This window comes from Ammodytes marinus, assembly GCF_949987685.1.
Source record: "Ammodytes marinus genome assembly, chromosome: 6".
NCBI classification, from domain to species: Eukaryota; Metazoa; Chordata; class Actinopteri; order Uranoscopiformes; family Ammodytidae; genus Ammodytes; species Ammodytes marinus.
The window spans coordinates 14,118,004-14,144,338 of NC_137235.1; the positions used below are offsets into that span (position 1 = coordinate 14,118,004).

At 40.8% G+C, this 26,335-nt stretch overlaps 1 protein-coding gene across 3 annotated transcripts in view; it reads left to right on the top strand.

The window, feature by feature from the left end:
* dlc1 (DLC1 Rho GTPase activating protein) overlaps positions 1 to 26,335 on the top strand; it is an 86,096-nt gene that overhangs the window by 39,419 nt on the left and 20,342 nt on the right. For 2 of the 3 annotated variants that reach the window (XM_080029459.1, XM_080029460.1), the window contains exon 6: positions 25,470 to 25,541. In XM_080029459.1, the coding sequence (XP_079885585.1) occupies positions 25,470 to 25,541 (72 nt within the window). Of the gene's footprint in view, positions 1 to 18,808; positions 19,100 to 25,469; positions 25,542 to 26,335 lie in introns of those variants that run through there. The other variant, XM_080029461.1, reaches the window with a different exon arrangement.

Here is a 26,335-nt window from a genome sequence, read left to right on the forward strand (position 1 = left end):
ACCTTCTGTACAAATGAAATGAAGTACGATGGTCTGGTAGGACCAGGTTACATTGCCAGCCGCCATGCTTGTATTATAAATTCAGTGTTAGTTATATTAGTTTCTTGTAAGATTCTCAACTGCAGTATAAATATATCTTCACTCTCTGAATACACAAAAGCATTTAGTCCTAGTTGCATCATTTTGCTGCTGCCTAAGGAAATCAGATTCTAATTTAATTCGGACTGCAACTGCATATTGATTCAAATCATCTGGGCTTAGGTGCACTTGAGATGGAAGTTAGATTGTTTTAATGGTGTTTTATCTTCCGCAATGTTCCCTTGGCAGGATGTCAACAGCCTTGCTGTACTCCTAATCACCGTATAAATGAGGAATCAGTGAACAACCTACAGCCACAATTAAATTCCAAAATGAATACCAAATTTGCACTGCACTACCAAATCTGCATTACCAGGCCCCCAGCTACGCCAATCAATCCATCATGGGCAAGCCCAAGTGGGTCCCTTTCAAATCAGTAAATGACTACAAGCACTGGAAGACAAATAACCTAACTTGTACCAAATGAAATTGGCCACATGTTTACATGTAGCTGACTGGACCAAAGTGGTTTAGACAGACATGACCTACTGAAGAACCAGCTGACATTGCCAACCATAGAGCATTTTGTTCCCCAGTGATGTGAAAACTTCAATTCACAAATTGGTTTGGTCAAAAGGTTTCAACATATGCCTAACATGTCACTCTAATAACTTCACTGCAGCTTTAAGAGACATGAATGTCATAAAATACTCTTTTGACTAAACACACTGCAGTATAATAAATAAAATAAAATAAAAGGCCCCTGTGTGGATTCATGCAGTGTTGGGTTGTACTTGCATAGTTTTTGACTGTGTATTTATGTCTTTGTGCCCCCACTTGTGCATGAATGTCTTATTGTGAAATGGCAACCAGGCTTTTGTATTGGGCTTAAGGGTGGGCCAGTGGGAGGTCCATAGACATGTTCCGGTTTACTCAAGCCCTGCTTACTGTTAAACCACACAGATGTCCTCGGCCTATTGTGGCCCTACAGGACTCTACAGGAACCCAGCATGGCCATTTCACGCCCCACGGACGCCCAAAGAGGAAGTCAGAAAGGGCGCACACTGTGAAACCAGCAAACATCTCTTTGAATGAAATCGCAGTAGGCAACTTTGTAACAAATTAGCTTTAACAAGATACTTTCACCCCATGAATGGACAGAGCCGTTGAAGTTTAATCAGGGATTTAAATTGGAAACATCAGAATTAACCGCAGGAAAACACTAGGGCTGGCCCGAATTATTCGAAAATTTGAATACTCGTTCGGAAAATTATTATTTGGAGCTTAAATTAGTATTCGGAGCTACGTTTTCTTTTTTCTTTTTTTTTTATATATTTTTTTTTTAATAATTTTTTTTTTCAAAAAAATGTTTTGCAAGAAGCTAGTACTGCAATATAATGTCATCAAATAATTTTATATTTGGATATAATTAGTTAGTAATTTTGTAGTAGTAGTAGTAGTATTAGTAGTAGTAGTATTGCTCATTTAGTAGTAGTATTGCTCATTTAGGAGGATATTACATCACTAAGTGTCATAGCGCATCCATTACTTCACCTCCGAGCGCGTAAATCTTCAACAAAATATGCAGATACTGTCAAAATCGGTTCCAGGGAGTATATAGGGATTATTAACGTTTTTTTATTTTTTTTTATTAAAATTTTTAAAAAGATATATATATTTTTTTATGTTGTTTTTGATGGTGTGTTTTTCTGGAACGAATATTCGAATATTTGCTCGGAAAAACCAACAAATATTTGAAGCCTGAAAAATGGCATTCGGGCCAGCCCTAGAAAACACACATATGAAACAGATTCTACATACTTTTAAGACAACAAACATTTTAACTGCTGGGATACAGATAATGGCCGTCGTAGAGTTTCGAGGGGGCGGGGACACGAATCTGTTTGGTGTGTGCAGTGAAATCGGTGTCAATAGATGTCGTCGGGCTTCTTTTGCGGCGGGCAGTCTTTCAGTTGGAGCAATTTGATTTGTGGAGGGCTAGCGAATCAGTGAAGCCCGGAAGTGAGGCGGGTAGCACAAACAGCTAACAACAGTTGGCCATCGTTTTAATGTGTTTGTTTGTTTGTTTCGTTCAGTGAGTACTCACATGCATCAACCCTTGTTGACTGCTCGACACCATGCTCGACACTCTCTGCTAAAAATGGTGCTCTTTATGTTCCATAAATATAAATACGTATTTCTATCCATGTTTATGATCTAGAGAGCCGTCCCATCATTTCCGGCTTCCGTATTTTTTCGGGACACAATACAGATTAGCGCCGCCTGCTGTTATGGAGACATTACGTCCCGCGCAAGCGCAGAGCGTACGGAAAGTCAGCAGTCGGTTTGGTGTGTTCTTTGCACTTTTTCGGCCGCGACGGGAAGACTGGAGCTCCCTGAATAGGCAGTCTCCATTTTCGGGTAGTCGGACTGGTGTGTCCTGGCCTTTAGACTACATAATACAAGACACACATGGCTGCCTCCCTTTGCTGTTAAGCTTTAACTCATTATCTTCAGTTGTTTGTTGAGTTGCGGCATACATTAACATTTTAAGTGTTTGTGGTTTTGCACCCAACGTGTTTCAAGCCTGGTTGGATCTAGTCAGTTCTCACAACACATTTCTATCCCTTTCAAAAAGAGAAATTTCCCATCTACATCCTATTTACTAGCTAGTATCTACAGTCCCCTCCATAAGTATCGGAGAGTGAGGCCAATTCCTTTATTTTTGCTGTAGACTGGAAACATTTGGGTTTGACACCAAAATATGAATATGAGACAATAGATCAACATTTCAGCTTTCATTTCCAGGTATTCACCCTCTGGATCTGATACACAACTGAGAAGATAGCATTATTTGTAAAGGAACACCACATTTTTAGGTGAGCAAAAGTATTGGAACAGATAGACTTAAAATAAATTAAAGTGAATAAGACTTAGGGCCGGTTTCGCAGACATGGATTAAGCCTAGTTCTGGACTAAATTGTACTTTCAATGGACAATCTCCATTCAAAATTCCATTTAGTCCAGGACTAGGCTTAATCCATGTCTGTGAAACTGGCCCTTAATATTTTGTTGCAAAGCCTTCGCTTGCAACAACTGCATCAAGCCTGTGACCCATTGACATCACAAAACTTTTGAATCCTCCTTTTTGATGCTTTTCCAGGCTTTCACTGCAGCCTTATTCAGTTGCTGTTTGTTTACTCTCTTCAGTCTCCTCTTTAGCAGGTAAAATGCATGCTCTATAGGGTTTAAGTCTGGAGATTGACTTGACCAGTCTAAAACCTTCCATTTCTTGACCCTGATTAACTCCTTTATTGTTTTTGCAGTGTGTATTGACTCATTATCTTGCTGCATTATGAAGGATCTTCCAATCAGTTTGGTTGCATCTTTCTTTAAATTGGCTGACAAAATGTTTGTGTAAACTTCTGAGTTCATTTAGCTGTTGCCATCATGTGTTACATCATCAATGAAGATTAATGAGCCCATCCGAGAAGAAGCCATGCAAGCCCAAACCATGACATTGCCTCTACCGTGTTTCACAGATGAGCTTGTATGCTTGGGGTCATGAGCAGATCCTTTCTTTCTCCAAACTTTAGCCTTTCCATCACTTTGGTAAAGGTTCATCTTGACAACAACACAGTAACACATGATGGCAGCAGCAAAATGAACTTAGAAGTCTACGGAAACATTCTGTCTGACAATTTAAAGAAATATGCAACCAAACTGATTGGAAGATCCTTCATCATGCAGCAAGGTATTGACCCTAAAAAACTGCAAAAACAACAAAGGAGTTCATCAGGGGCAAGAAATGGAAAGTTTTAGACTGGCCAAGTCAATCTCCAGACTTAAACCCTATAGAGCATGCATTTTTACCTGCTAAAGAGGAGACCGAAGGGTGTAACCCCCCAAAACAAACAGCAACTGAATGAAGCTGCGGTAAAGGCCTGGAAAAGCATCACAAAAGAAGAACGCAAAATATTGAGTCTTATTCACTTTAATTTACTTTAAGTCTATCTGTTCCAATACTTTTGCTCACCTAAAAATGTGGTGTTCCTTTACAAAAAATGCTATCTTCTCAGTTGTGTATCAGATCCAGATGAAAATACCTGGAAATGAAAGCTGAAATGTTGATCTATTGTCTCATATTCATATTTTGGTGTCAAACCCAAATGTTTCCAGTCTACAGCAAAAATAAAGGATTTGGCCTCACTGTTCCGATACTTGTGGAGGGGACTGTATATCTCGATTTCAAAGTGAGACAGAGAGACCACAACACTCTAGTAATACTTCAATCTTTATTTTCTCTTTAATTTTCCTCAACAGATCTAACTATGATGTGTTAAAATGTAGTCATTCCAGTGGTTTAAAATGAACACATGGAGTCAGCCATTCTGTAGAACAGCGTGTGATGTTCCTTCTAGGCACTAGTTCCCCTGACGGCACATCACGTTTCAGTATACCTTCACATTTGGGTCAAACTGCTCAATTTGTGTCTATAAATAACACCTCCTTACTATTTTATCAAGGCAGATGAACTGCTTCAGTGTGTACTTCTGTTGCTGCATCCTATCCTTGTCATATCCTTTCCTGTCATCTCTGTTTGTGTCTGAGATTGTATTAAATTCCCTGTGTGCCTCATGAGTGAAGCATGCCACGCTTGAACTACTGAAATAGTCATAAAAAACTGTATTTGTGTGTGTGCGTCTGTAAGTGGGTGTGTTGTGATTCATACCTAAAAGCATGCACAGACTCTTACTGTGTTAGCATGTGTACGTACGTGTGGACTATAAGATTGCAGTCAAGCTCGACTAGACATGACTGTGGGACACGGGCCAGGGACATACTGTGTTTTTCTCTCTGTGCCTCATCATCTGTCTTCTCCTATCTCCTGTATTTGTATTGCATTCTTAAAATCCAGCACTTGACTTCAAAAACATGTCAGTCAAAACTAAATGTGTCTTGTGGTTCCCTCAGGAAGGAAGATATAAAAAGCATGTTTGCTACCCATATCAATTTGTTTTTAATACAAAATGTATAAGAAAATCTAAAAGGCAGTTTTTGTAAGCATTCCGTCATATAGTAAATATGCATGAAGGTTCATTCATGGCCTTTTGAGCAGTCATATGACACATTCTTCAGCAGATGAGATGCAGTTGTCTACTCAGTACGGATATTCTTGTCTGTTTTGGCTCCACGTGGAAGTTCCTTCTTGACCTTGAGAATCCCAGTTTGACAAAATAATCCCAACTGCTGGTCAATTCGATAGTTTTACAGAGGACTCTTTTTTTCTTGAATTAACAAATATATATATTTTTGTTCCATTTTGTAACAACAACATGTAAAGAATTCAATTGATCAATTGTACAGCTTCTAAGACTGCAGTTTGGCTCGGTCAGTGTGTGAGTGATATGAGACGATGTATTTTTGGCTTGTTTCATTTTTAGCAGAGATGTTATTAAAGGGGATTTCTACATCAACCACAGACCATGTCAACATTGTCTATAGCTCTATATGCCCATTTAATAAATGATAAGCATATAAACAATACATCTAACCGCTGTCAGGGTTTCTTAGATTATTTAGTGCAATAAATAATCACATGATTATTTGTTGGTCTGTATATCTTAATGTATGGATATCCACTGGGCTCATGTTAACAAGCAATATTGTCCTCCTCCATTTTATTAGTTTTGGCCAGTTTATTCAGACTGATTGTCCTGCTGTTATACAAATGACTGGTAGTCGCTAAGCATGACGTGTGTGTGAGGGTGTTCACTTTTGAGATATTTATGATTGAATTAGAGTCCTTCAACGCTGTTCCTGTTCAGTGATTTAAAGCCCCCTTGTTTCTGCCCCTGTGCACTCACAAGGCGGCTTGTTTCGAAGACTCTGGAATGTTTTGCTAAACCCAGTGACTCTGGCAAGCTCACGCCTAACTTGTTTACATTACTTGTTCTACCACGCTCCCTCTCCTTCGGTCTTTTCTCACTTTCTCTTTTTTGACACAGAAACTTACTCAATGTGTCTTTTGACTCTCTGTTTTATTAATCCAGCTACATGTATCTCTGGTTTGTTCAGTCTTTGTTAAAGACTGAGCCTAGGAGATTGTTGGTACCAGGAAAGCAGCTTTGGAGTTACTTACATGAAGACCATGTATCTTTTTTATATTAGATTACTGCAAACAAATAATTGTACCTTTTTTTCTAATATATTACTATATGATAACATACAAACAAACACAAACAGTGTCAAGAGTCAGAAAAGACAGAGAAGAAGGCACATCATGGATGAGATCTGAGCCCTCTGATTTCTGAGCATGTAGTCTGCCGCTTCGTTGGCAGAATCCTAATGACCGTTTTCTTTGATTTCTGTTTGTCTTCTTCGGCCTAATCATCACTCAAGTGTGTACCGTCTAGCACTTTTCAGCCAGACCACAAGTAGCCCATTTGATGCACGCTCTTGACTTCTCATTGTCCCATTGGCTGCCCATGCTTTACTCCTGCAGCTGGTTGGAGATGTTATTGTTCAGCACAGGACTCGGGCAAACACTCCTCTCTGTCGCAGACTCGAACCTCCAGATATAACTGAGCTAGACCGCAGAGGCCTGCAATTTCAAGTGTCCATTGACATTGTATTTGGATGAGGAGCAGATCCTTGAGGAGCCGACACTCAACAGAACCCCTGATTTGGCAAAGCTTGGGATTCCCAAAGTGGCGTGCACAAATATTTGCACACATTGTGGAATTCACTCCTGCCTCTCTTGCGCTCGAGAATGTCTGATTTCACACCGCAGGCTTTGAGGCCGGTCCACTCCCACACCTTTCCTCCCTCCATCAGCAGAAAAAAATGGTGTGAGTGCCGTTGTAAGCGGCGCCACGGCTTTGTTGGCAGAGACAGATGTGTCTTTCTAACCTTCAGTCGCAGCTCAAATCAATACTACTGGTGGTGCCGTTTTTTGTTTTATTTAAGTTAAGCATGTATACTGTCAAACCAAGGAGGGGGAATCAGATGATGCAGTAGGGTGGAGTGGAGTGGAGAGAGAATAAGAGAGAAAGTGTGTCAAGAAGCCCAATAGGCCCTATATGATTTTGAAACATCTACAAACAATCAAGGATTTTGCAAATTGAAAATATATAAAGCCACACTTAATTTCTTACAGGACATGAATTTCCTCATCAGCACATCTGGTGACATAGTGTAGGCAGATAACATATTGGTTGTGTGTAACTATTCTGGTTTGATGATTGCTTGTGTGACTGAATTAATTGTAGCAGCTGCGCTATATCAGAATAGAGACCTCTCCTTAAAAATGCAGTGGAGGACTCATTAAATAAGATCTTAAGTGTTCTGTCAAAATGTGGGCATATAATTGATATCAGGAACATTGAATGAAGATTATAACAAAAACCAGGATATGGTGAATGCACACTTGGAATTTCAGGACTATAAAACCCTGTAGTTGTGTGACTCCATTCACATCCATCCTCACCTGTGAGGAGGAAATATATGAAGTTTACATTAGAATGTAACATCGAGGTAACAGTGAATTGAATTGATGTATATGTCCATACTGTATATAGTGTATACTATACTAATTGGTTTGCAAGGCAGTTAGTGTCTTATGAGATCAGAGTTTTACTACCTGGTGATGCTATCATACTAGGGATGCAGTGTCTAACAAGACCTGTGATTTGAGACAAAAGTAAGATGATGGTGTGACAACTCATCATTGCTTATTAGTTGTAAAACAGTCACATTCCAGAAGAATCCATTCCAGATGGTTACTTACAACACGTTTTAGTGCCCCATTAAAATGGTCTCATCTCTGCCTCTTGGGGTGCCTGATCTCATGGTATGTTGTTTATTTACTCTCCAGTGGGCCTTCATTTCCTGTGTGTCTGCTGCTTTTTGCTGCTTTAGGAAGTCTCAGTGGGTTAGCCATTTTCAATTTACTCAGTCAATCCACAGGGGATTTTGAGTTAATCCTTTTACTCTTGTTGATATTTCCGACCCTTCAAATTCCATTGATTAAGGGCATTATCTTAATGTATTGGAACACTGAGTCGCGATGGGGATCTTCTGATCTAGTTTTTTAATGGAAAGAGACAGAGAGTTAATGTGAATGACAATGATCTCAAACGTAATTGCATGCTAAGACCTCTCCTAAGACCTCTCCTCACATATTGTTCCCAGCACTTTAAGGGTACTTTAGAATGGAATTTCAATGTGTTGCACATTAACAGACAAAGGGCACAATCACAGTAGGCAATTGTATGGTGTCCAAGCATGATTGACAGCTAAGTTCTAGTTTGTTTGACTAGTGTAAGTGCTCCGTACCATGCTTAAACACGGTACACATCCTTGACCCTGGCCTGGTTGGAAGAGGTATGCTTCAGCACGGCACAGATGCATGTGCACAACTAAATGCTAATGGCAGCATGCTCACAATGACAATGCTAACATATTAACATTATGTACATATAATATTTTCTCATGTTCTCCATCTTATTAAAGTGTGATCGTATGCTAGCATTTTATAATTATTGCGCTCAAGAAAACATTCAGCTAAAGCTGGTGGAAATAGCGTCAGTTTCGCAGGTATTATATAGTGGTAAGTACGGGACCAATTCAGATTTTAAACTGAAGGTTTCTGCACTGGAAAGTAGTATCCTTATTTATGAGGAGGTTGACAGCCTAGTTCCTCGGGCAAAGACATTATTCTTTTTCCATCTCCTAATTTGTTCCATTCTGCATCAATCGTTGTGTTACTTGGAGGACTTGAAGATAGCTTGAAGAGAACTTTCACAGTTGAGACCTTATAAAAGACAAAATCAGCAGGCTTAAGATGACTTTTAAAAGTGGTTAATTTTGCTAGCAATTATGAGATAGTTATTGATATATCACTCATTACGAGAATAGTCTGATCATCATCAGTAATTGAGAATTTTGATAGAGTTCTGGTTATGTGAACAGCAACAAGAAGAATGCATCAACTGTTCAAGGGAGCTTCTGATGAAGGATTTATAGACCTTCAGGCTCTTGCTGGGCTTTTTTAAAAGCCTCCTTTGGGAACCTCAAAAGAAAAGTTTCGGTAAGGGCAACATTATGATCCATCACATAGTGTTCTGGACTATCATCAAATGTCATTCATCAAGTACTGGAAGCACAAAAACAATCTGTTTCTATAGCAACTTGTGAAGAACTTGTGATGATTGTTTCCAATTTGAAATAGTCATGATGACAAAAGTGGCTGGTCTGGTGCAGACATGGCATAACTTCTTTGTATGACTTGTTCCATGTTCATCCCAATGTAGCATGCAAGAAGCGTCCACATAATCTGTCTTTAGATGACTTAAAGGTTCAGTAAGCGGAATGGTCAGTTTAGCTAACTTCCTGTCAGTTACTGCAGTTAGCAGTCCCCTCCCTTGTCCCCACGTCATCATATTGATGCACTGCGGTCTTCAAGAAGCGAGTTATCTAGCATCATCTCATATCCGTAAGTGTGATAAAACATGATAAAAACAATCAAAACAGACATTGGGTAGGATTTTTACCTGCTCCGCCATTGTAGGAGCATACACATTAACCCATCTGTTGCTCTGCACGTGCACCGTCAGTGAGTCGGGTGCCGGTATGTAGCGTTCTCTCTTCTGATTGGATACCAGTAGTGGGTTCACAGAAAAGTGTATTTGCCGATTACATGCACAGCGGGTGACTTAGAGATCGGCGTTATGAAATGCGCACACTGTATACGTGATCACTGTATGAATAAAGAGCGATTTAACACTTATATTAACATAAATAAATAGCTTACTTCACCTTTTAATGTCTGTTTCTCCTTCTGATCGAGAGTGTGTTGCAGGTGACCTTTCACCTTTTAGTCAGGGATCGTAACCCCTTTGCCACTTTGAATGGGTGAACACAAAGCTACCGGCTGAGTGTTGTCACCCTCTGTGTCCAGGCCAACCTCCATTTTAACTCCTTGCAGCTGGTGATAATAGAAGCACTGGGGCACTTAGTATTGGCATGTTGGGTAAGTGACACTTTGACAACTTAATGTCTTTTGTGTGTGTGTGTGTGTGTGTGTGTGTGTCTGTGTGTGTGGTTGAACTCAGGGTCAGTTAATTTAATGTGCGACCAGCATTTCTGTCTTGGTCTTAATGTCCTGACCAGTCACAAAGTTGCCATTTGCTCCCTCGATCATAATACATTTCATTCATTGGTTGTAAAATAAGGCAGCAGATCAAAAATAAAATCTTGGCATCCTGGGTGTAATTTTGCCTGTAGTTGAGTTGGATGTTCCTGTATGTGTGTCTGTCCTTAAATACCTTTCAATGTTTGGCTTAAATGATCGGTAAACATGTTGGGAGATGTGTCTTTTTGCCTGCCTCTCTTGCATGGTCAATATAGCTGTCATGTGATGTGAACCACTTGAATGGCTCTTACCTTAAAGCACACACTGAAACGTGAGCTAGTAAAGCCTGGCTTTCTGAAGCCTCATGGGCATGACAGTGCTGAGGATGTAATTCAAGACCTGAAGGTGAATAAAGCCAGAACACAGTAACAGAAAGTATCTCTTCTTTATTTGCTTGTCCTGCGCTTATCTCATTGCCTAAGGCCATTTTCACTAAAAGCAAGTGGTCTTGTTTTTCATGGTTTTTAAAGCCTATATTTTGTTTTCTTCAGACAATGACATAGTTTGATATCTCTGCGGCTATATGGTCTTATAAAGAATTATTAGAAGGACTGTGCTGAAATACAGGGGTCACCTTTTTTCGGGACATGCACTAGGATCATATGATTTTAGTTTGAGTGATACAAAACTTTTTTTTGTTCAATGCAGGAATTATAGATTTTTCCTTTCTATCGTACAGAATCAACAACTAATAAGGTTCTTTACTTCTGGCTCAGAAATATTTAACAAATAAACAAATCTAAATTCAATTATACATGGATTTACTGCCATACAATTTGGTAGATGTTGGTGCCGAAAGAAGGAATCTTGATAAATTAGGGGATCTCCTCCTGACTACCGCCACCAGAAGGTCATATTTATGCCTTTCTATGGGAAGAATGTTACTTTAACATCTTATAGATCAGTCTTTTTAGAATTTAGTGATTTTCTTTGTCAAAGACGTTATATTCATTGATTAATGATCTCCTGTCTTGGCAACGACATGAGGTTGAAATTTGTAGTTTTGGGGGATATTTTCAGTTATGATATGACCTTACTTTTTGTAGATTGTCGTCATATTCGCTACAGGAATTTGGTACAAATCAAATCAAAATTCTATATTTTCTAATACTCATAACTATAAACCTGTATAACTAATTAACATTTACCTAAGCTGTACCTCGTTGTCAGTGTTATGTAGGACGTTCTAGCATGCTAACAAGTCTAAATTAAATGGTTAACATGGTAAACATTGTACCTGCCCAATATCAGCATGATGGCGTCATCTTGATAATACAATTAGCATGCTAATGATATTAGAAGTTTTAATATTAAGCTCAAATAACTACTGTATCTAATTATATACTTGCTGATGGCTTGTTTGTTTGGTATAATAATTTGTTCCAAAACATGTATAAATTGTTGCATGCGTGCACTAATCTCTCACTGCCAACTTCAACTACTATTTCAAAGTAGGGTTAAGATGAAGGCCTCAAACTATCACAACTACTACTAGTACATGCTGGTTTGTTCCATTGGTTTTATTTACGCCTGCTCACATAATATGTTATTCTCATGCATCTGTGACCTTCATTTGAGCCTCTAAACCTTTGATAGCAATGTAACCCATATTATCTTCCCTGTTTTAAGTTTCCTGTCTATTCCTATTCTTTCGTTCTTGGTAAGGTGGGGGACTGGGTAAACAGAGAAGGGTCAGCAGCATAAGAGCCTCAACCCAATCTGTTGGACATATGGAAGTTTGGTCACTGCTGCCAGTCTCCAGCTGGACAGTATTAGCCCTCCTCGTTACTTAGGAGTTGAGCTATCATCCCCCAGGGTCTGGTGAGGGGCAGAGGTACCAAGGGGGAGTCACAGGTCTGACTACAGCTCCTGTTCATCACCCAAAGTATCCACCCTTAAACACATCACTGCTGTCCATTAGCTCCTAAGGTAAATAAACCCAGGCTAACAAAGTGCTTCACACACACAAAAAAAAGTACTTAAAACAATAACAATATTTTAAAAATACAACAAAAGGGAAAGACAGAACAGTGCAATCACCTTGAGTTCTGCAGTGGGAGCAGGAAGGCAAAGGTTTCAGGAATGGAGTGATGGAGGAGTTGAATAGGGAATGAGGAGGTCAGAGATGTAACTACGGCCAAGATCATGCAGAGAATAAACGGGTCACAGTGCATTCATAACAAGTTTGTCTCCACTGCATACCTACACTGTTGCTACCTGCTCCTTACTCGGCTAAACATATACACTAACTTCCTTCTGCTTATTTGTATTTGGCTAAATACACCAGATTTCTCAGATTCCTGTGCAGTGAATTCAGGTCAGCTATGCATAAAGACAAACATTTATTTTTCAAACTGAAGTAAGGCCCCTTCATAATCATATCAAACACCTTCCTTGTTGGCCAATGCTTACAGAAGGCCCCTTTATATCTATGTCCAGCATGCAACTCATGCACACATACTGTAGGTTTGCTCAGACACACACATGATGTCTGCCTAAATCTCATTAAATCCTGCATGTGCGAGGTGTTTGTCATTTGAGTTGCATGTCCATCACTAGTTTAGTAGGTCATGGTCGTCACATGAGGAATGAGTTAACATCCACTGTCAGAGGTCCACCTTCCTGTTGTAATTTGTTAACCCAGAGCTGAAGGGCAGACCAAAAGGCCTTTAATCACCAGTGTGTTGCTCCGAAGAAGAGAATACTAACGTTACTGGAATTATACCAGCACTGGATAATTTAGTCAATATTCAGGTTTCATTGAAAGAAAATAACAGCAAAGTGTGTCTTAGGCCAACACACCTATGCAGTACATTTTAACTGGAACTTGATCTGCAGTTGCACTCTTTCTCTCATTGTATCTACTGAAAATAATAAAAGACACAGTAGCTGGTAGAAGTTGGGAGCTGGAATAAATCACTGAAATTTAAACCTGCTCTGTGCACTTTTGCAAAGGATCAGTGATAATCTCATGGTTGAACCTGGTTTGTGTTTGTCATGACAGCCAAGATGTCTGCATGGTTTGTCACATGGCTTGCTAGAGGTCAGGGTTCAAAGGAGGTCACGGGTCAGAGCAGGGAAGACTAAAGCATCAACTTCCTGCGTTATTTAAGGTCCGAAACCCGCACCAATAGAGAGCGGACATATGGTACTTTGGAATTTGGACCTCGCTCCACTTGGTCAGGAATCCATGACAAACGTCAAACACAGGAAAGAAAATAGTAAAGAGAGTTCTGCACTTTGTATTGTTAAAGGGGTTATTGGACACCTCAGTATGGGCGTGCACATGGGGGACGCACAGGCATATACATATAAAAGTTAATAACACACCACTCACACAATCAAATAGAAGAAAAAAATCAGGAATGCATCCACAAAAACACATACACACATGCACACCACTTTTTACAAGCAGATGTCATATACTTCCCATCTCTTTGGCACATCCAACATCCATCCACTCCGTCCCCTTCTTCCTCATACACACTTAACCCTACACAGTCTTGCTGCAGGGCTCGTCATCTCATTGCATTGCAACTTAAATCTTGCTCTCAAGTCCCCATGATTCATTGCTGCTGAAAGATGACTGACATACATTTGACAACCATGCCAACTCCTCCAGCCGTAGGCCAACTCTGCCTGTATCCACAACCATTCATCATGACATCAGAGGATGTCAATAGAGATAACATTCTTAGGGGCTGCTGTCATTACCTTTTTTTGCCCACTAATAAATGCTTTAAACCAGTCAACATTTTAATGAGGTAAAATTCACACTAGAGTCCATTAGAATACACATGTGGTAGCAATCGAAGATGTCATTGACAAAACCAGAACAACTTAACCCATCGTTTACAAGGAACAGGTGCGAGTTGTATGAACACTATGGAAGACATGATCTTGTTTGAGTTATTTTGATATAATTAATGAACCAATGTGCTCAATTTGGAAATATCAGGCACTATGCGGCACAATTTTATTCCAAACAGTAATTACTTTACCTCATTTTACACCAGTGCTACCACCTAAAAAAATAAGCGTACAGCCCTGCCAAGATTGCATAGCACTACATATGGTGGTGCTTTACAGGGAAACAGTGCATACACCCATTGTGGGGGTCATGTGTGCAAGGAGCTTAATAGTACAATGACAGCAGCATGATGTTACACCAACTAATGAAAAAAGAATATGTAGCAATACATTTTATTGATCTTGTACTTCCCAGTTCACACTCTCTGCCTCCCCTCAAAAAAAAAAAGTTCTCCTTTTTAAAATTGTAACGCTCCACCGTCCAGACTGCATGTGCATATGCAAGCGTTTGTGTCTTCTTTATGTTCTGTACATGGACTTAAGAAAGAGTACTTGTTGCACTTGTCTTAGCTCCACTGAATGTGAAAACAGCAAAAGCTGACGATGATGAATGAATGATCCAAAGTAAAGATTTTTATTTAATTGTTTTACCCCGCCTCCTGGTTGAAAATACATGTAGATACAACGCCGATCCATTGTTAGTGTAAGTGTGTGTGTCAGCCCACTGCCTCTATTGTGATCGCGGTCAGTCAATCAAAGCCCGGAGAGGGTGTCGGCGAGGCATTTGGTCCTCTGTCTGCTTCACACTTCCTTTGTTTGTGTGTGTGTGCTGGTCCAAGCCTCAGTCTCCTTACACTTCCTCCTCCTTACCATTGTGTGTATGGAGGCTTATGTTCTTTCTCTCTCTCTCTCTCTCTCTCTCTCTCTCTCTCTCTCTCTCTCTCTCTCTCTCTCTCTCTCTCTCTCTCTCTATCTCCATTTCTCTCTTGTTCTCTCTCTCAAATCAGTGTCCTTTTGGCATGTTCCCCAAAACTATGGATGAACTATTTCTGAAGATTCCTGTTATGAAAAGATCAGTCCCCCTCCAGTCTCTCTCTCTCTCTCTCTCTCTCTCTCTCTCTCTCTCTCTCTGTCTCTCTCTCTCTCTCTCACACGCACACACACACACACACACACACACACACACACACACACACACACACACACACACACACATCAGTTTATCTCATTATCTCAAAATGAATCAGTGAATGGCAGAGGACACACGCTTGTCACCGGAGGCATTTGGATTCAAGTTTCAAGGACAGTCAGTACCTTGTCACTGAATAAAACATGATCACACAAAATTTAAACTGACAAAAGTAGCCCTTTAAAATAAAATCCCCTGCCGTGTTTTTGATTGCTATTTGACCTACTCATTGATTTTGACAAGCATTTTAATAAGCTTGCAACCTGCAATTGTCAACTTCGAAAACCAAATATGTCCAGACACTGACAAACACACACACACACACTCGTGCGCGCGCTTTACATGTTTATGTCTATTTTAGGATGGTCAATATGACCTCTGCAGACCCATCATTTGGTTATCTCTTCTGTGACTCTTTGTTGACATGGCCTAGGGTGTTTGTGTGCGTTTTGGACTGACACGTCCGCCCGTTGACCCTCCTCTGGCCCCACTGTTTGGGGTTAGGAATAGTAGTAGAGATCGTAAACCCCAAAGATAGCCCAAAGGACGTCTCTCCATATCAGGGTAATATTGTCCATCTTTCTCTCTCTTTTCTGTATTTTCAAAACCACTTTATTTCTATTCATCTTTTTTATCTTTCTTTTATGACTTCCCATGCTCACTTTCCTTTTCCCTTCCCTCTGTCTCAGGGTCATACTGTATGTGACAACCTACAACATGACCTTCACCCACCTTTTTATTATAAGTACATTTCTGATTTATTTTGTTTTTACACCAGGGTTTTTTGTTTCAAAAGCTAAAGACATGAGAAAAATGTACTATGAGTCATGAGACATTCCACTAGAACTTCACCGTATTAAAAGCCTTAAAACTTATAAGTGTTTATTTGTATTCCCTTTGCAAGGAAAAGTTACATTTAATGCCGTCCTAATCCCTGGTGTCTGCCTCCTGTTAACACTGATGCATCTCCCTATTTCCTCTCTTTTGTCCAGAGCCCTCATTATACTTGTGTGCATTTGATCTGTATCTGAATCATAAGCCAAACAAGCGCCTGACTCTCTGACGAGCTTTGATGAATGAAAATTGTAGACACTCAAAAAGAAACACTCATTTGCCCCGGAGCAACTGGCAGCAGCGGTAGTCTCCTTGTCTGATCTCTCTCACTTTACCACACACACGTCCACCAACAATCGCTGACACTGTTGTGTATTGGTCACCACAAAGTAGCTTCAGAGCACGCGCCCCAAAAACTCTAGGCAGGAGGTTAGTTGACACATCTCGGCGGGCGAGGGGTGCTCCAGGATGGGGGCCTTGGGTGCAGCCACTGGGTGGTCGGGTTTTGTGGCTCAGGGATTTGGCCTTGTTTGGTAATCTCTCTACATCTCTCCCTTCCTCTCTTGGCTTTTCTCTCTCTCTCTCTCTCTCTCTCTCTCTCTCTCTCTTTTTTCATCCTTCTCCTATCTTGCTCTCTCTTTTTTATACCAGACCATAATTATCTTTCCTTTCTTCTCTTCAAGTTGCAGATTTAGGGTAGAAATCACAAAAAGTTTTCCTCAGTTTCTGAGCTCATGAGATCACATTTCCACTTGACATTATTTGATATTCAAGCTGGTATTATTAGCACTTATCTGCTGATGTAATGCCTGCACTTTAGCTGGATGTGCTCATGGGTAGCAAACCTTGATACCTTTTGAGTACCGGCCAAAATGTGTCCGTCGAAAATATTTTATAGTTAATTAATATTTATTATTTTGCCAGATTCATTGTGTTGTTTACTTATACTCTTTCTTGGAATATTTTCTGATCTGAATCAGAATATGAGTACACTAAGGCTGCTTATCACTTCCGTAAAGCTGTTTGTGTTTTGTTGACATTGGCTTTACTTCAGTTTGGGTTCCCACACACCCCTGATGCTATATTTGTAGAAGTCATAGTAAGTGCTAAATCAACCAATGTTCCCGCTCAAATACGAAGCAGACATAAAGCATTGTTATAACAAAAAGCCTTAATTTTGAGGAAGGGTGTTTTGTAGAATAACACATTTAGATTTTTATGGCTGAGGATTGTAAAAAAAATCATCTTTAAAACATAATATACATAGGCCTACTGTATATAAACAAATACATTTAGTGTACTAAAAACTTTTGTATGCCCTGCAATTTCAAATGATTCCAATCCCCTCTTCATGACATGCCTATGCTGTAGTGTAGAGACTTGTGTTTCTTCTCACTTTAAAAGCTGGCAGAAATGTCTTTTAGGTGAATCACTTGTGACTCCTCTGTCAGCTGGGACCAGATATGGCGGCCAACGGCAGACTGCAGTTAGCCAGGATTTTCTGCATCATCCTTTCCCACCCCTCTCGCAGTCCAAATTTTGGATTACATGTATTTCCCTGCCATATGGTGACTCGTCTGGCTTTCCCTTTTTTTGCACCATCTCAGAGCCTGTGTGTCACCATGGAAATAACACAGAGATGACTGATGCCAAAAGCTCACGTCGTTAAGGGGTTCTTGGGGAAAAAACTGTATAAAAGTTTGTGAGGATGGCTGGAAAAGTGGACAATATCAAATAGACCAATTATTAATGAGTAATGGTTGACCCTCCCACACACAGGCAGTCAAATCCACTTTAATTAAAAAAATATCAGCAAGGCAGCAACATTTTTCCTGGCATTGATTGTAGCCTAATGTATATCATTTTATTCAAGGTGTGGCAAACAATACATTTAAAGTCAATCTATTGTTACAGAAACCTAATTATTAGTTATATTATGCCAAGTGATATTGACTTTCTTTGTGAATGTGTGATCAAAATATTTTGTTTACATCATTAAACCTCCTAAAACCTGCATTCAGGACCCAACGAATTGTTATTGTAGAATAGAACCTGTAACTCCAACCTCTCCAACTTAAACCTCTATGGTGAACGTGCGTCAGGCGCGCAGGGGCAGTATACAAAGGCATTACCATACCTGCAACAGTTCTCTTTTCATTGCACCATTTGCGCTTTTCAGACTAATCTTGCGTCACAATAGAGCGTCTCTCGTTGTCTCCAGTATTTTCTAATGATATGCAAACCGGGTACCAACCTCCTAGTCAATTGCTGCCTATTAGGGGAGGTGGCGGAGGCTCAGATGAGGCAGGAGCTGAAATTAATACAGGGGAATCCCGGGGAGCTCAGTCAATCACTTGCGATTTTATGTGAGTAACATCTGCAAAGCACATTTTTGAGAAAGAAACAAATCAGTTAATGAAGTTAGCGACAAGAAAACAAGCTCAACAGTGGCCAGAGATGAAGTAGGCTACAGACGTGACTTAATCACTTTGGTATGCGCTTTTACACTTTTACGACATAGGCTATATTGTAATCTCTATCAATTTACCACCTGCATATTATCCCGATGTTGTTGTGAGTGGATCTGTGCGTCTCCGGCTTCTTACCAGGTGGTGAGCGGGTGGGGGTGGAGCCACGGCAGAGTTGCCCATTCCTAAAGCTTGAATCACACACAACTCTTCATTCACATTCCTGCCGAGGGACCGCTTCATTCAGCTCACTCGCGGTGTATGGAAGGATTTTGAAGATTGTGTGGGATTGTGTTTATTGCCGCCGAATCAAAATTGTAACCGTGGATTTACTGCGCAACGGTCAGAGGACATGTTCAACCGGCTGTGCAGTTTGAGTTTTCTTCTTTACACTGGATTTATCATGCGGGCTTCGCCTTAACAGTGGAGTAGAGACCGGGACAGTAGTTGCCTGCCGGGGCGCAGCCTGGAGTTTGGTTTTATGCTGAGGCTGCTGGTCGCGACATTACAAGATGATATTGACACGTAAGTCGATTCCATAACTATTATGTCAAGTTTCTTGAAAATATATTTATGATTTGTTTTCTAGTTTAAGTAAAGTGTTAACGTAGACTACATCCAAGCGATTTCCTGTTGATCCTTGAGGAATATAGATCACTAGAAGCCCATAATGTGCTTTTTTAAAATGCAATTTTTAGCATAACAAGTCTCTGCATTTTTGGATTTTACTTTACAGTAAACAATCTTTAAGTCGCCTTTAAGGTACAACGCTGGGGGGCTGTCAGATAAGAAATCTCTCCACTTTGCGCATTACTCCGCGCGTCTCCAATATCCTCACTATTGGGGAGAACTCGCTGGAATCATCAAGTTTCCTTCACCTCGACCTCGAGATTTTCCACATAACGCTCGATCGTATGGGTAATGGGAGTTAAGAAAAACCTTTGGTTGAACCCTGCGCTTTTACGCATACAATCGAAAGGAGCAACGACAGACTGGCACACAATCCACGGTTTTAATCGGATGAAGCTCCGATCCGTGTTGTGGAAACAAGGTCGTGAACTGGAATGTTCAGCAGCTCAAGTCGTATTTAGTGTCCTTTAAGATTATGAGAGGGTATCGTAACAGTCTGCGACATTTCTGCAATCTCAGTGCGCCCAATTTGTTTAACTGTGCCTTTTGCCTGCCTGACTGCCGACCTTTTGCTGACGGGGGAATTGGAGGTGCATGTTTTGAGGCTGTATAAAATCCAGTTTTTAAGTCCTGTGCTTGCAGGCTTGACTTGATTTGTGGGCTTTGGCCCTTTGTTTCAACTGTCTGTTCCAACACATGGCTCCTTATCAGCAACCTCAGGCCTGGCAGTGGGTTTAGTTAAGCCATATAACCATTGAGGACGTGCTCAAAGACACTCACAGACATCCAGCCACCGTGATGCAGGCTGAATGAACATTATCTAGAATAAATACTACTGTTGAGACTGTATGCCATTGATAACGTACCTCCACACACAACATGAGTGACTATTTGCAACAGAAGAGTAGTCCAGACCCAGAAATATCTAGTCATCCTTTTTTTGTAAAAAAAAAGAAAGAAAGAAAATGTATTGTGTTATGGTGGGAGAAGAGACACATTAAGGAAACACACTTCATATACATTCTTTGTGAAGCAGGAAGTGAGCTGGGGCCCTATCTGAAAGACATGCAGCTGGGACACTGTTTATATCCTGTGAGGAGACACATATGTTCTTTTTTTTGCTGAAGGCACCGGTCTGACCTGGGATCTGTTTATGAATTGATATTTATCAAGGGGGGTCCTTGGCAGGTAAGTTGTCATCTGGCTGTGAAAGCTTTTCAGAGGATTTGAAAACGACTGGTCACCTGATCCCTGGCTACGGTCCTCTGTCTAAGCATACATCTTTCGTCAGGGAAACAGTGGCCTTTGGGGTTAGCTCTGCGATGATCCATTTGGGCCAGCTGTTTGTTTGCATGCGTATGTGTTGGTGCATTCGTGCCTTCCCCGGCTGGTGGTAGATGAGTGGAATGGACCATGGTAATAACCTTACCATTCCTTTGTGTGTGTGTGTGTGTGTGTGTGTGTGTGTCGGTCTATGGGGCATAGCTTGAGGCCTGCCAGATGGTCATATTCCTGGCATCGTCTCAATTAGCTCACAGCCAGACCTTCTCAGGGAACGCCAGCTGTCTCCACCGTGGTATCACAAAACCTAATACCCATCAGGAAGAAAATCTGTTATCGTCCATCTTTGCATTCCATTATTATTGGAGGGATTTTACATTGGTCACTTTACAATTGTTTTTGTGTCTATTTGAAATTGTTGTTTTCTCTAGTTGTCCTGATGCTATTATACCGATTCAACCAAGTAAGACCCTGCTGCCTTGGGACATTGTTCAAGAAAATAGTTTCACAAAGAACGCAATTATGAATGAATCAAAAAGGACGGCCTTCAAGTTCATGAACACATCAGAAGTTTGTCCTTGTCACTGTTGAGGTAAAGGACAAACATTGTCAGCATCAAGGCTCCTGGCTTTGCCTGTTGTAGATTACTGCTGAGCCACAGAGTCTGGCTGAGTTTATCACCATCACCTATCTAAACCCACTCAGACCTGGACTTGATAAGAACCCTCTGTTTAGCCTTTTGGGTTGTTTCACAGTTGGCACTTGGAGACCCAGCTACGATCGGGTAATTCCAGATAAGCCACCTCAATTCAGTAACAGTTGTTAGTACAGCATTCATCTCTATCTGCCAACTTCAAAGCCCGAGTCCCAGTGATAACTTTATTCAGGCTCTTGACCTCCATGTAAAGCAGTACAGCCTTTGAGGTGGGGAGCAGCATTGTTTGCTATAGCCACTCACAAACTCCCACTGGAGCGTAGCAGTCAGGCTCGGCCAAGTAAGACCCCGCTGCAAACTATGGTCTGCAATTGTGAGAATTTCCTGCCACAGGAAAGGAGAGAAGAGAGAAGGAATGAGCAGAGGTGAAATAAGCAAAGAGAGAGAGAGCAGAGGAGATGAGGGTGAGGGTGAGAGCAGGGAAAAGGAAAGCAAGGAAAAGACTATGATGGATCATTCTAGTAGTGGGCAGTAGGTAAGGCTTAACCCGGACTGGGTGCTCACCAACTCAGCTTTGGCAACCTTCCAGGAGAAAAGCTACTTGTAGTCAATATGAAATCTCTATTAGCATTGGCTTGTCTTGTATAATTCATATAATCTGGTGATAAACTGTCTTTCCTACCGACTGAGGAGGAGCGTCTTATTGTGTGGTTTGAGCTCATTTACATCCAACATTCCAACTGAGAGGATATGTCAGAATTGCTGTCCATAAAGTCATAACATAAGTTCTACATTTTTCCAAATGATCAGATAATTCAACATTTATTATTTCATGCTACTTGGTCCTCAAAGGCTTGTTCAGTTTTAGCCACATCTGTCTTTCTCTCCTGCTAGACGGACGTGTTGCAGACACTCCTCAGCAGGACCAGTAGTTCTGGTCTGGTTTGGAGCCAGATTCGAATATAAACCGTATCCCGCTGTTTGTTTGTCTGTCAGATTGTCTCCAAGCCAACCAATCAGTGATGGTAATATATGAACAATCAGGAGAAAGAGGTGGTTTGTTTTAGCAGACCATTACCTTTTGCAGTCAGGGAATGACACCTTATGTTTGTTGAAGCCTTAAGTCACTTGGGTCAAAATGACAAAAGGCTGAAAAGTTGTTTTGGACTGGCGTATATTTCTTTCTTAACAGTTGTTGCTAGATGTAAAAACTAAATCTAAGCCTGAAAAGGAATGTGTCCCGAGTGCGTCACGTCAGAAATTACACTGCACATAAGGAAATGTGTGGTCAACTGTTGCATTATTACTTTGCCAGGACTTATAGTAGTTTCAGTATTGTACTGTCCTTTTATATATTTTATCTGCTGTACGTCGATTTGGTAGAAGTAGATCACATTTCACCATCATTTTCAAGGTACTACACTTCAGTTTTCTATTTGAAGGTAACTAAGTGATTTATCATCAAATATATTCATATTTTAGTGCTGGATGTAAAACATAGAATTGTCCAGTGGGTCTTTGTAGCCGTCTTTAACCATGAGGACCTTTGGTACGTACACACAATCACCGGAGCCAATGTTTGTCTTGGCTGCCTCCTGGCCTATTATCTGGCCAGGAACAAACGAAGGCAGGGCCTTACAGCCGGGTGGTCGGTGGCCACTGCAGCGCCGCGCGGCTCTCTTCCTGTGAGGGAAGCAGGAAGAGGAAGTGAGGTAGTTCCCTGGCGAGGACTAAGGAATTGGGGTGGACAGTGAGGGAAGACAAAAAAATAAAGTACTCCCATGAATCTCAAGTTATTAAAGCAAACAAATATTGAAAGGATTGAGACAGAGATACCTGGAATATTCTTTAAACCTCTTTTAAAGTTTTTTTGATCAAACTTTTTTTTAAATCCAGATACACAAGACGTTATGCCTGTGTGGCTCTATTGTTAGGTTGTTTGTGCCAGATGCCCCATGCCCCTGTCCACTTCCTGCAGCCAAACAAAAGATAGAAAAATGTATTCTTGCTTCACTCTGTGCGTGTATAAAGACACAATGTGTTGCAGTGACCATTAATATTCAGTGTTATCCATCCGCGTGGTGAATACTGTCATTACTTTGCTAGGCACAGCAAGTCCACATTTTGTCACTGTAAAGTAGTTTTGACACACATTGTAGTCCAATGGGTAGTGTCACTGGATAGCTTCCCTGCAAAGACACTCGATGGATCCCATAGCCCTCTTTTGGGGGTTAAGGGGGTGGAAAGCTAACCATGTGTTTGTATGTCTTATTTGCATTTCAATAGCTCTACTGTCTTTTGAGTGGTTTGTCTTTAAACATGAGGTTGGTCTTTCCAAACACACAGACTTGGATGTGCACACACTCACACACACAAAGTTACACAAGCAAACACAAGAATGTCTAGCCCTGGCCTTCAAGAATGTTGGTATAATTACCCATTGGTTTCTAAGATCCTCTGGGTTCAGTACAATCCAAAAATACTAGGGTCAACACACCCACCAAACACACAGCTTCCGAGACAGGCCATTTCACATTCACCAGGGAATTGGAGCTGATTGGTCAAATAAAATCGCTTTTAAAACATAGTTGTTAATGTGCTGTTGACACTTGGGTGCATGCTGGTGTCACAGAGTCAGAGTTGCTGGCCCCTGAAGTGGCAGGGGGGAGACCCTGTCTTAGTCGTGTCACACCTTGTTGTTAGTGAGTTTGTCTGCCGTCTAGGCTTGTTGATGGTATGTAAATGCTCGTATCTGGTTGAGCCCAGACCCTTTCCAGCAGAAGTATTCTTCTGACCTCTCCCTCTCCCTGACAGTACTTTATAGTTACCTTTCTTTTGTTGATGCCAAGTCAATTCCCAGTTGTTAATGTCTCACTTGTGTGACATTCCTTTTTACACATTTACCTTTTTCAACTCTTTAGCTCTCCACCGAAATCCAATATAAGTTCCTAAGATGAGCTATTTCTTCTTTACTTTCAGTACAGTGTGTTTTATTTAGTTATAATTCCTTGGTGTAATTTAGCCTTGTAATGAGATGGAACTGCCAGACTGATGTTTTGAAGATAAAGTAAACTACTCTGTATCTTGTTACTGGTGGTAACTATTAGCTAAATCACGCTAAGCCAAACATAGCAACCCCATACGAAAAGTGCAAAGTCCATTATGTCAAAATGTGAGGGTTTTAGAATTTGAATTAGAACTGTTTATCTATCGTGCCTGAGTGCCAGACTTCATGAGCAGTTCTCGGATGAGTCACAGGATTAGCAAGTATTTTTCGCTTTCTACCTCCTATTTGTTGTCACTTTCAGCCATTGCCGTTGTCTTTTCCTGCCTTTGTTCTACTTGTTTTTCTCAAGGTTGTGCTACATTTGTACTAGCTGTCATTCCACTAAAGAGGACATTGTAAAGTCAGTTCCTCTAGGCCTAAAGACATGGTTTTGTCTTTATTTTCTTTATGAGCTGCTGGCTTTGGGGGTGAATGATGAAGCAATTGAGTAGGCTTGGGCAGCCATTTGGCATGTGTCTACTGTATGAGCTTTTCGCAGACAATTGGGAGACATCGCCATGGCTCCTGTGACACACACAGTGGACCTCAATATTCAGTCAGTGCTTAGCAACACATGCCCAAATGTCACACCTTATGTTAAAAGGAAGTTACATAAGAGCTGGTCTGGCAGTGACGGATAAGGGTTTGATTGTAGTAACGTAACGGCATTGATGAACCCTTGAGAAACACACATCTGATATGTGAATAAAACACCAGGAAGTGTTTTGCGTCCAAACCAACCAAGGTTCCTGAAATAAACTATGGGGACAGTTGTGTGGTATGGGAAAAGGCTGAATATATTATGTTAGAGGTCTCTGTGTGAACAATGAACACAACTGCCTTACCTGTATAAGGAGCTTAAGTGCCACACACTTGGGGTGTGACGGGGTTAACACAATTTGCACGATTGATGCTTTGAACTCTGGCTTGAGGAGCATGTGAGAGGAGAGTGACCAAGTGTGAGATAGCTAATAAGGTCAAGGGGTTCACAGTTGATACGCTGCTGGCCTGTTGAAATGCTGTGTTCACGAGTTTTGTCTTACCTACTGACAGGATAACCTCTATCGGTGGATCCTTCATTTAGACGTACTTAACTTTAAATGTATAAGTGTTGCAAGGGTGTTTTAGTTTTTTTCTAAATCAAATGTGGTATTGCAATTTATTTAGCCCGTTACTCTATGTGTGTCTCTTGATTATATTTACTGTTTCAGGTGGGTTTTTGGGGTTTGTCTCCCACAACACCCTAACATACCTTTGTTTTTTCCACTTTGTCTCATCTACAGAGATCGAAGCCAAAGAGGCCTGTACATGGCTTCGAGCAGCAGGGTTCCCGCAGTACGCCCAGCTTTATGAAGGTAAGGAACCCTATGAGACGCCGCCGCCCACTCTCACACCCCAAGTGTCAATATAAAAATAGGAAAGACAAAAAAAGGTTCCATTCTCAAAGGAGTTCATACGGGAAAACCAAGCAACATGAATCATGGTATACTCAGACAGACTTATTTGTTACCATAGTTACCTGTGGGATTTTGAAAGGCACACTTATGACTCAAAGCATACCATTCCTTAGGAGTGAGGGGTGTGCTTTTCCTTAGCACTGGCACTTTGGTGTGCATTCAAAGCCACATTAACCTTAGCACACTTGACTATATGCCAAACATTAACTTTAACATAACTTATATAATAATAACTCAAACCAAAGGTCTTTCTTATCTTGTTAATATAAACACAAAACATGTTTTCTATACCCTCTGAAATTACCTTTACAATGACACATGGTTGAGAAAGAATGCTTTGCTCGACCCCTTGAGTTTTAAATACACACTCACCAAAATACAAACATTCTTTACACTCCATAAAGCTTAACTAACTTTACTATGGCATACCATGGGCCTACTAGATGCCCTTATGTAACCACAGGTCGATGACAGCAGGACCAAGCTACCCTTGTCAACAGGTCATTGCGTGTTGCCACTTAACCATGAAGGGTTTCCTATTTGAATGGGAAAGCTTATTGTGTTTCTGCACAGGTGATGAGACCGTATTTATAAATACACAAACAGCAGCACAAAAGTGCAAACCACAAGCACTCACTATGCAGATTCTACATACTCGCTCTTTTTGGGTGCTTGCAGCTGTCTCCCAGTAG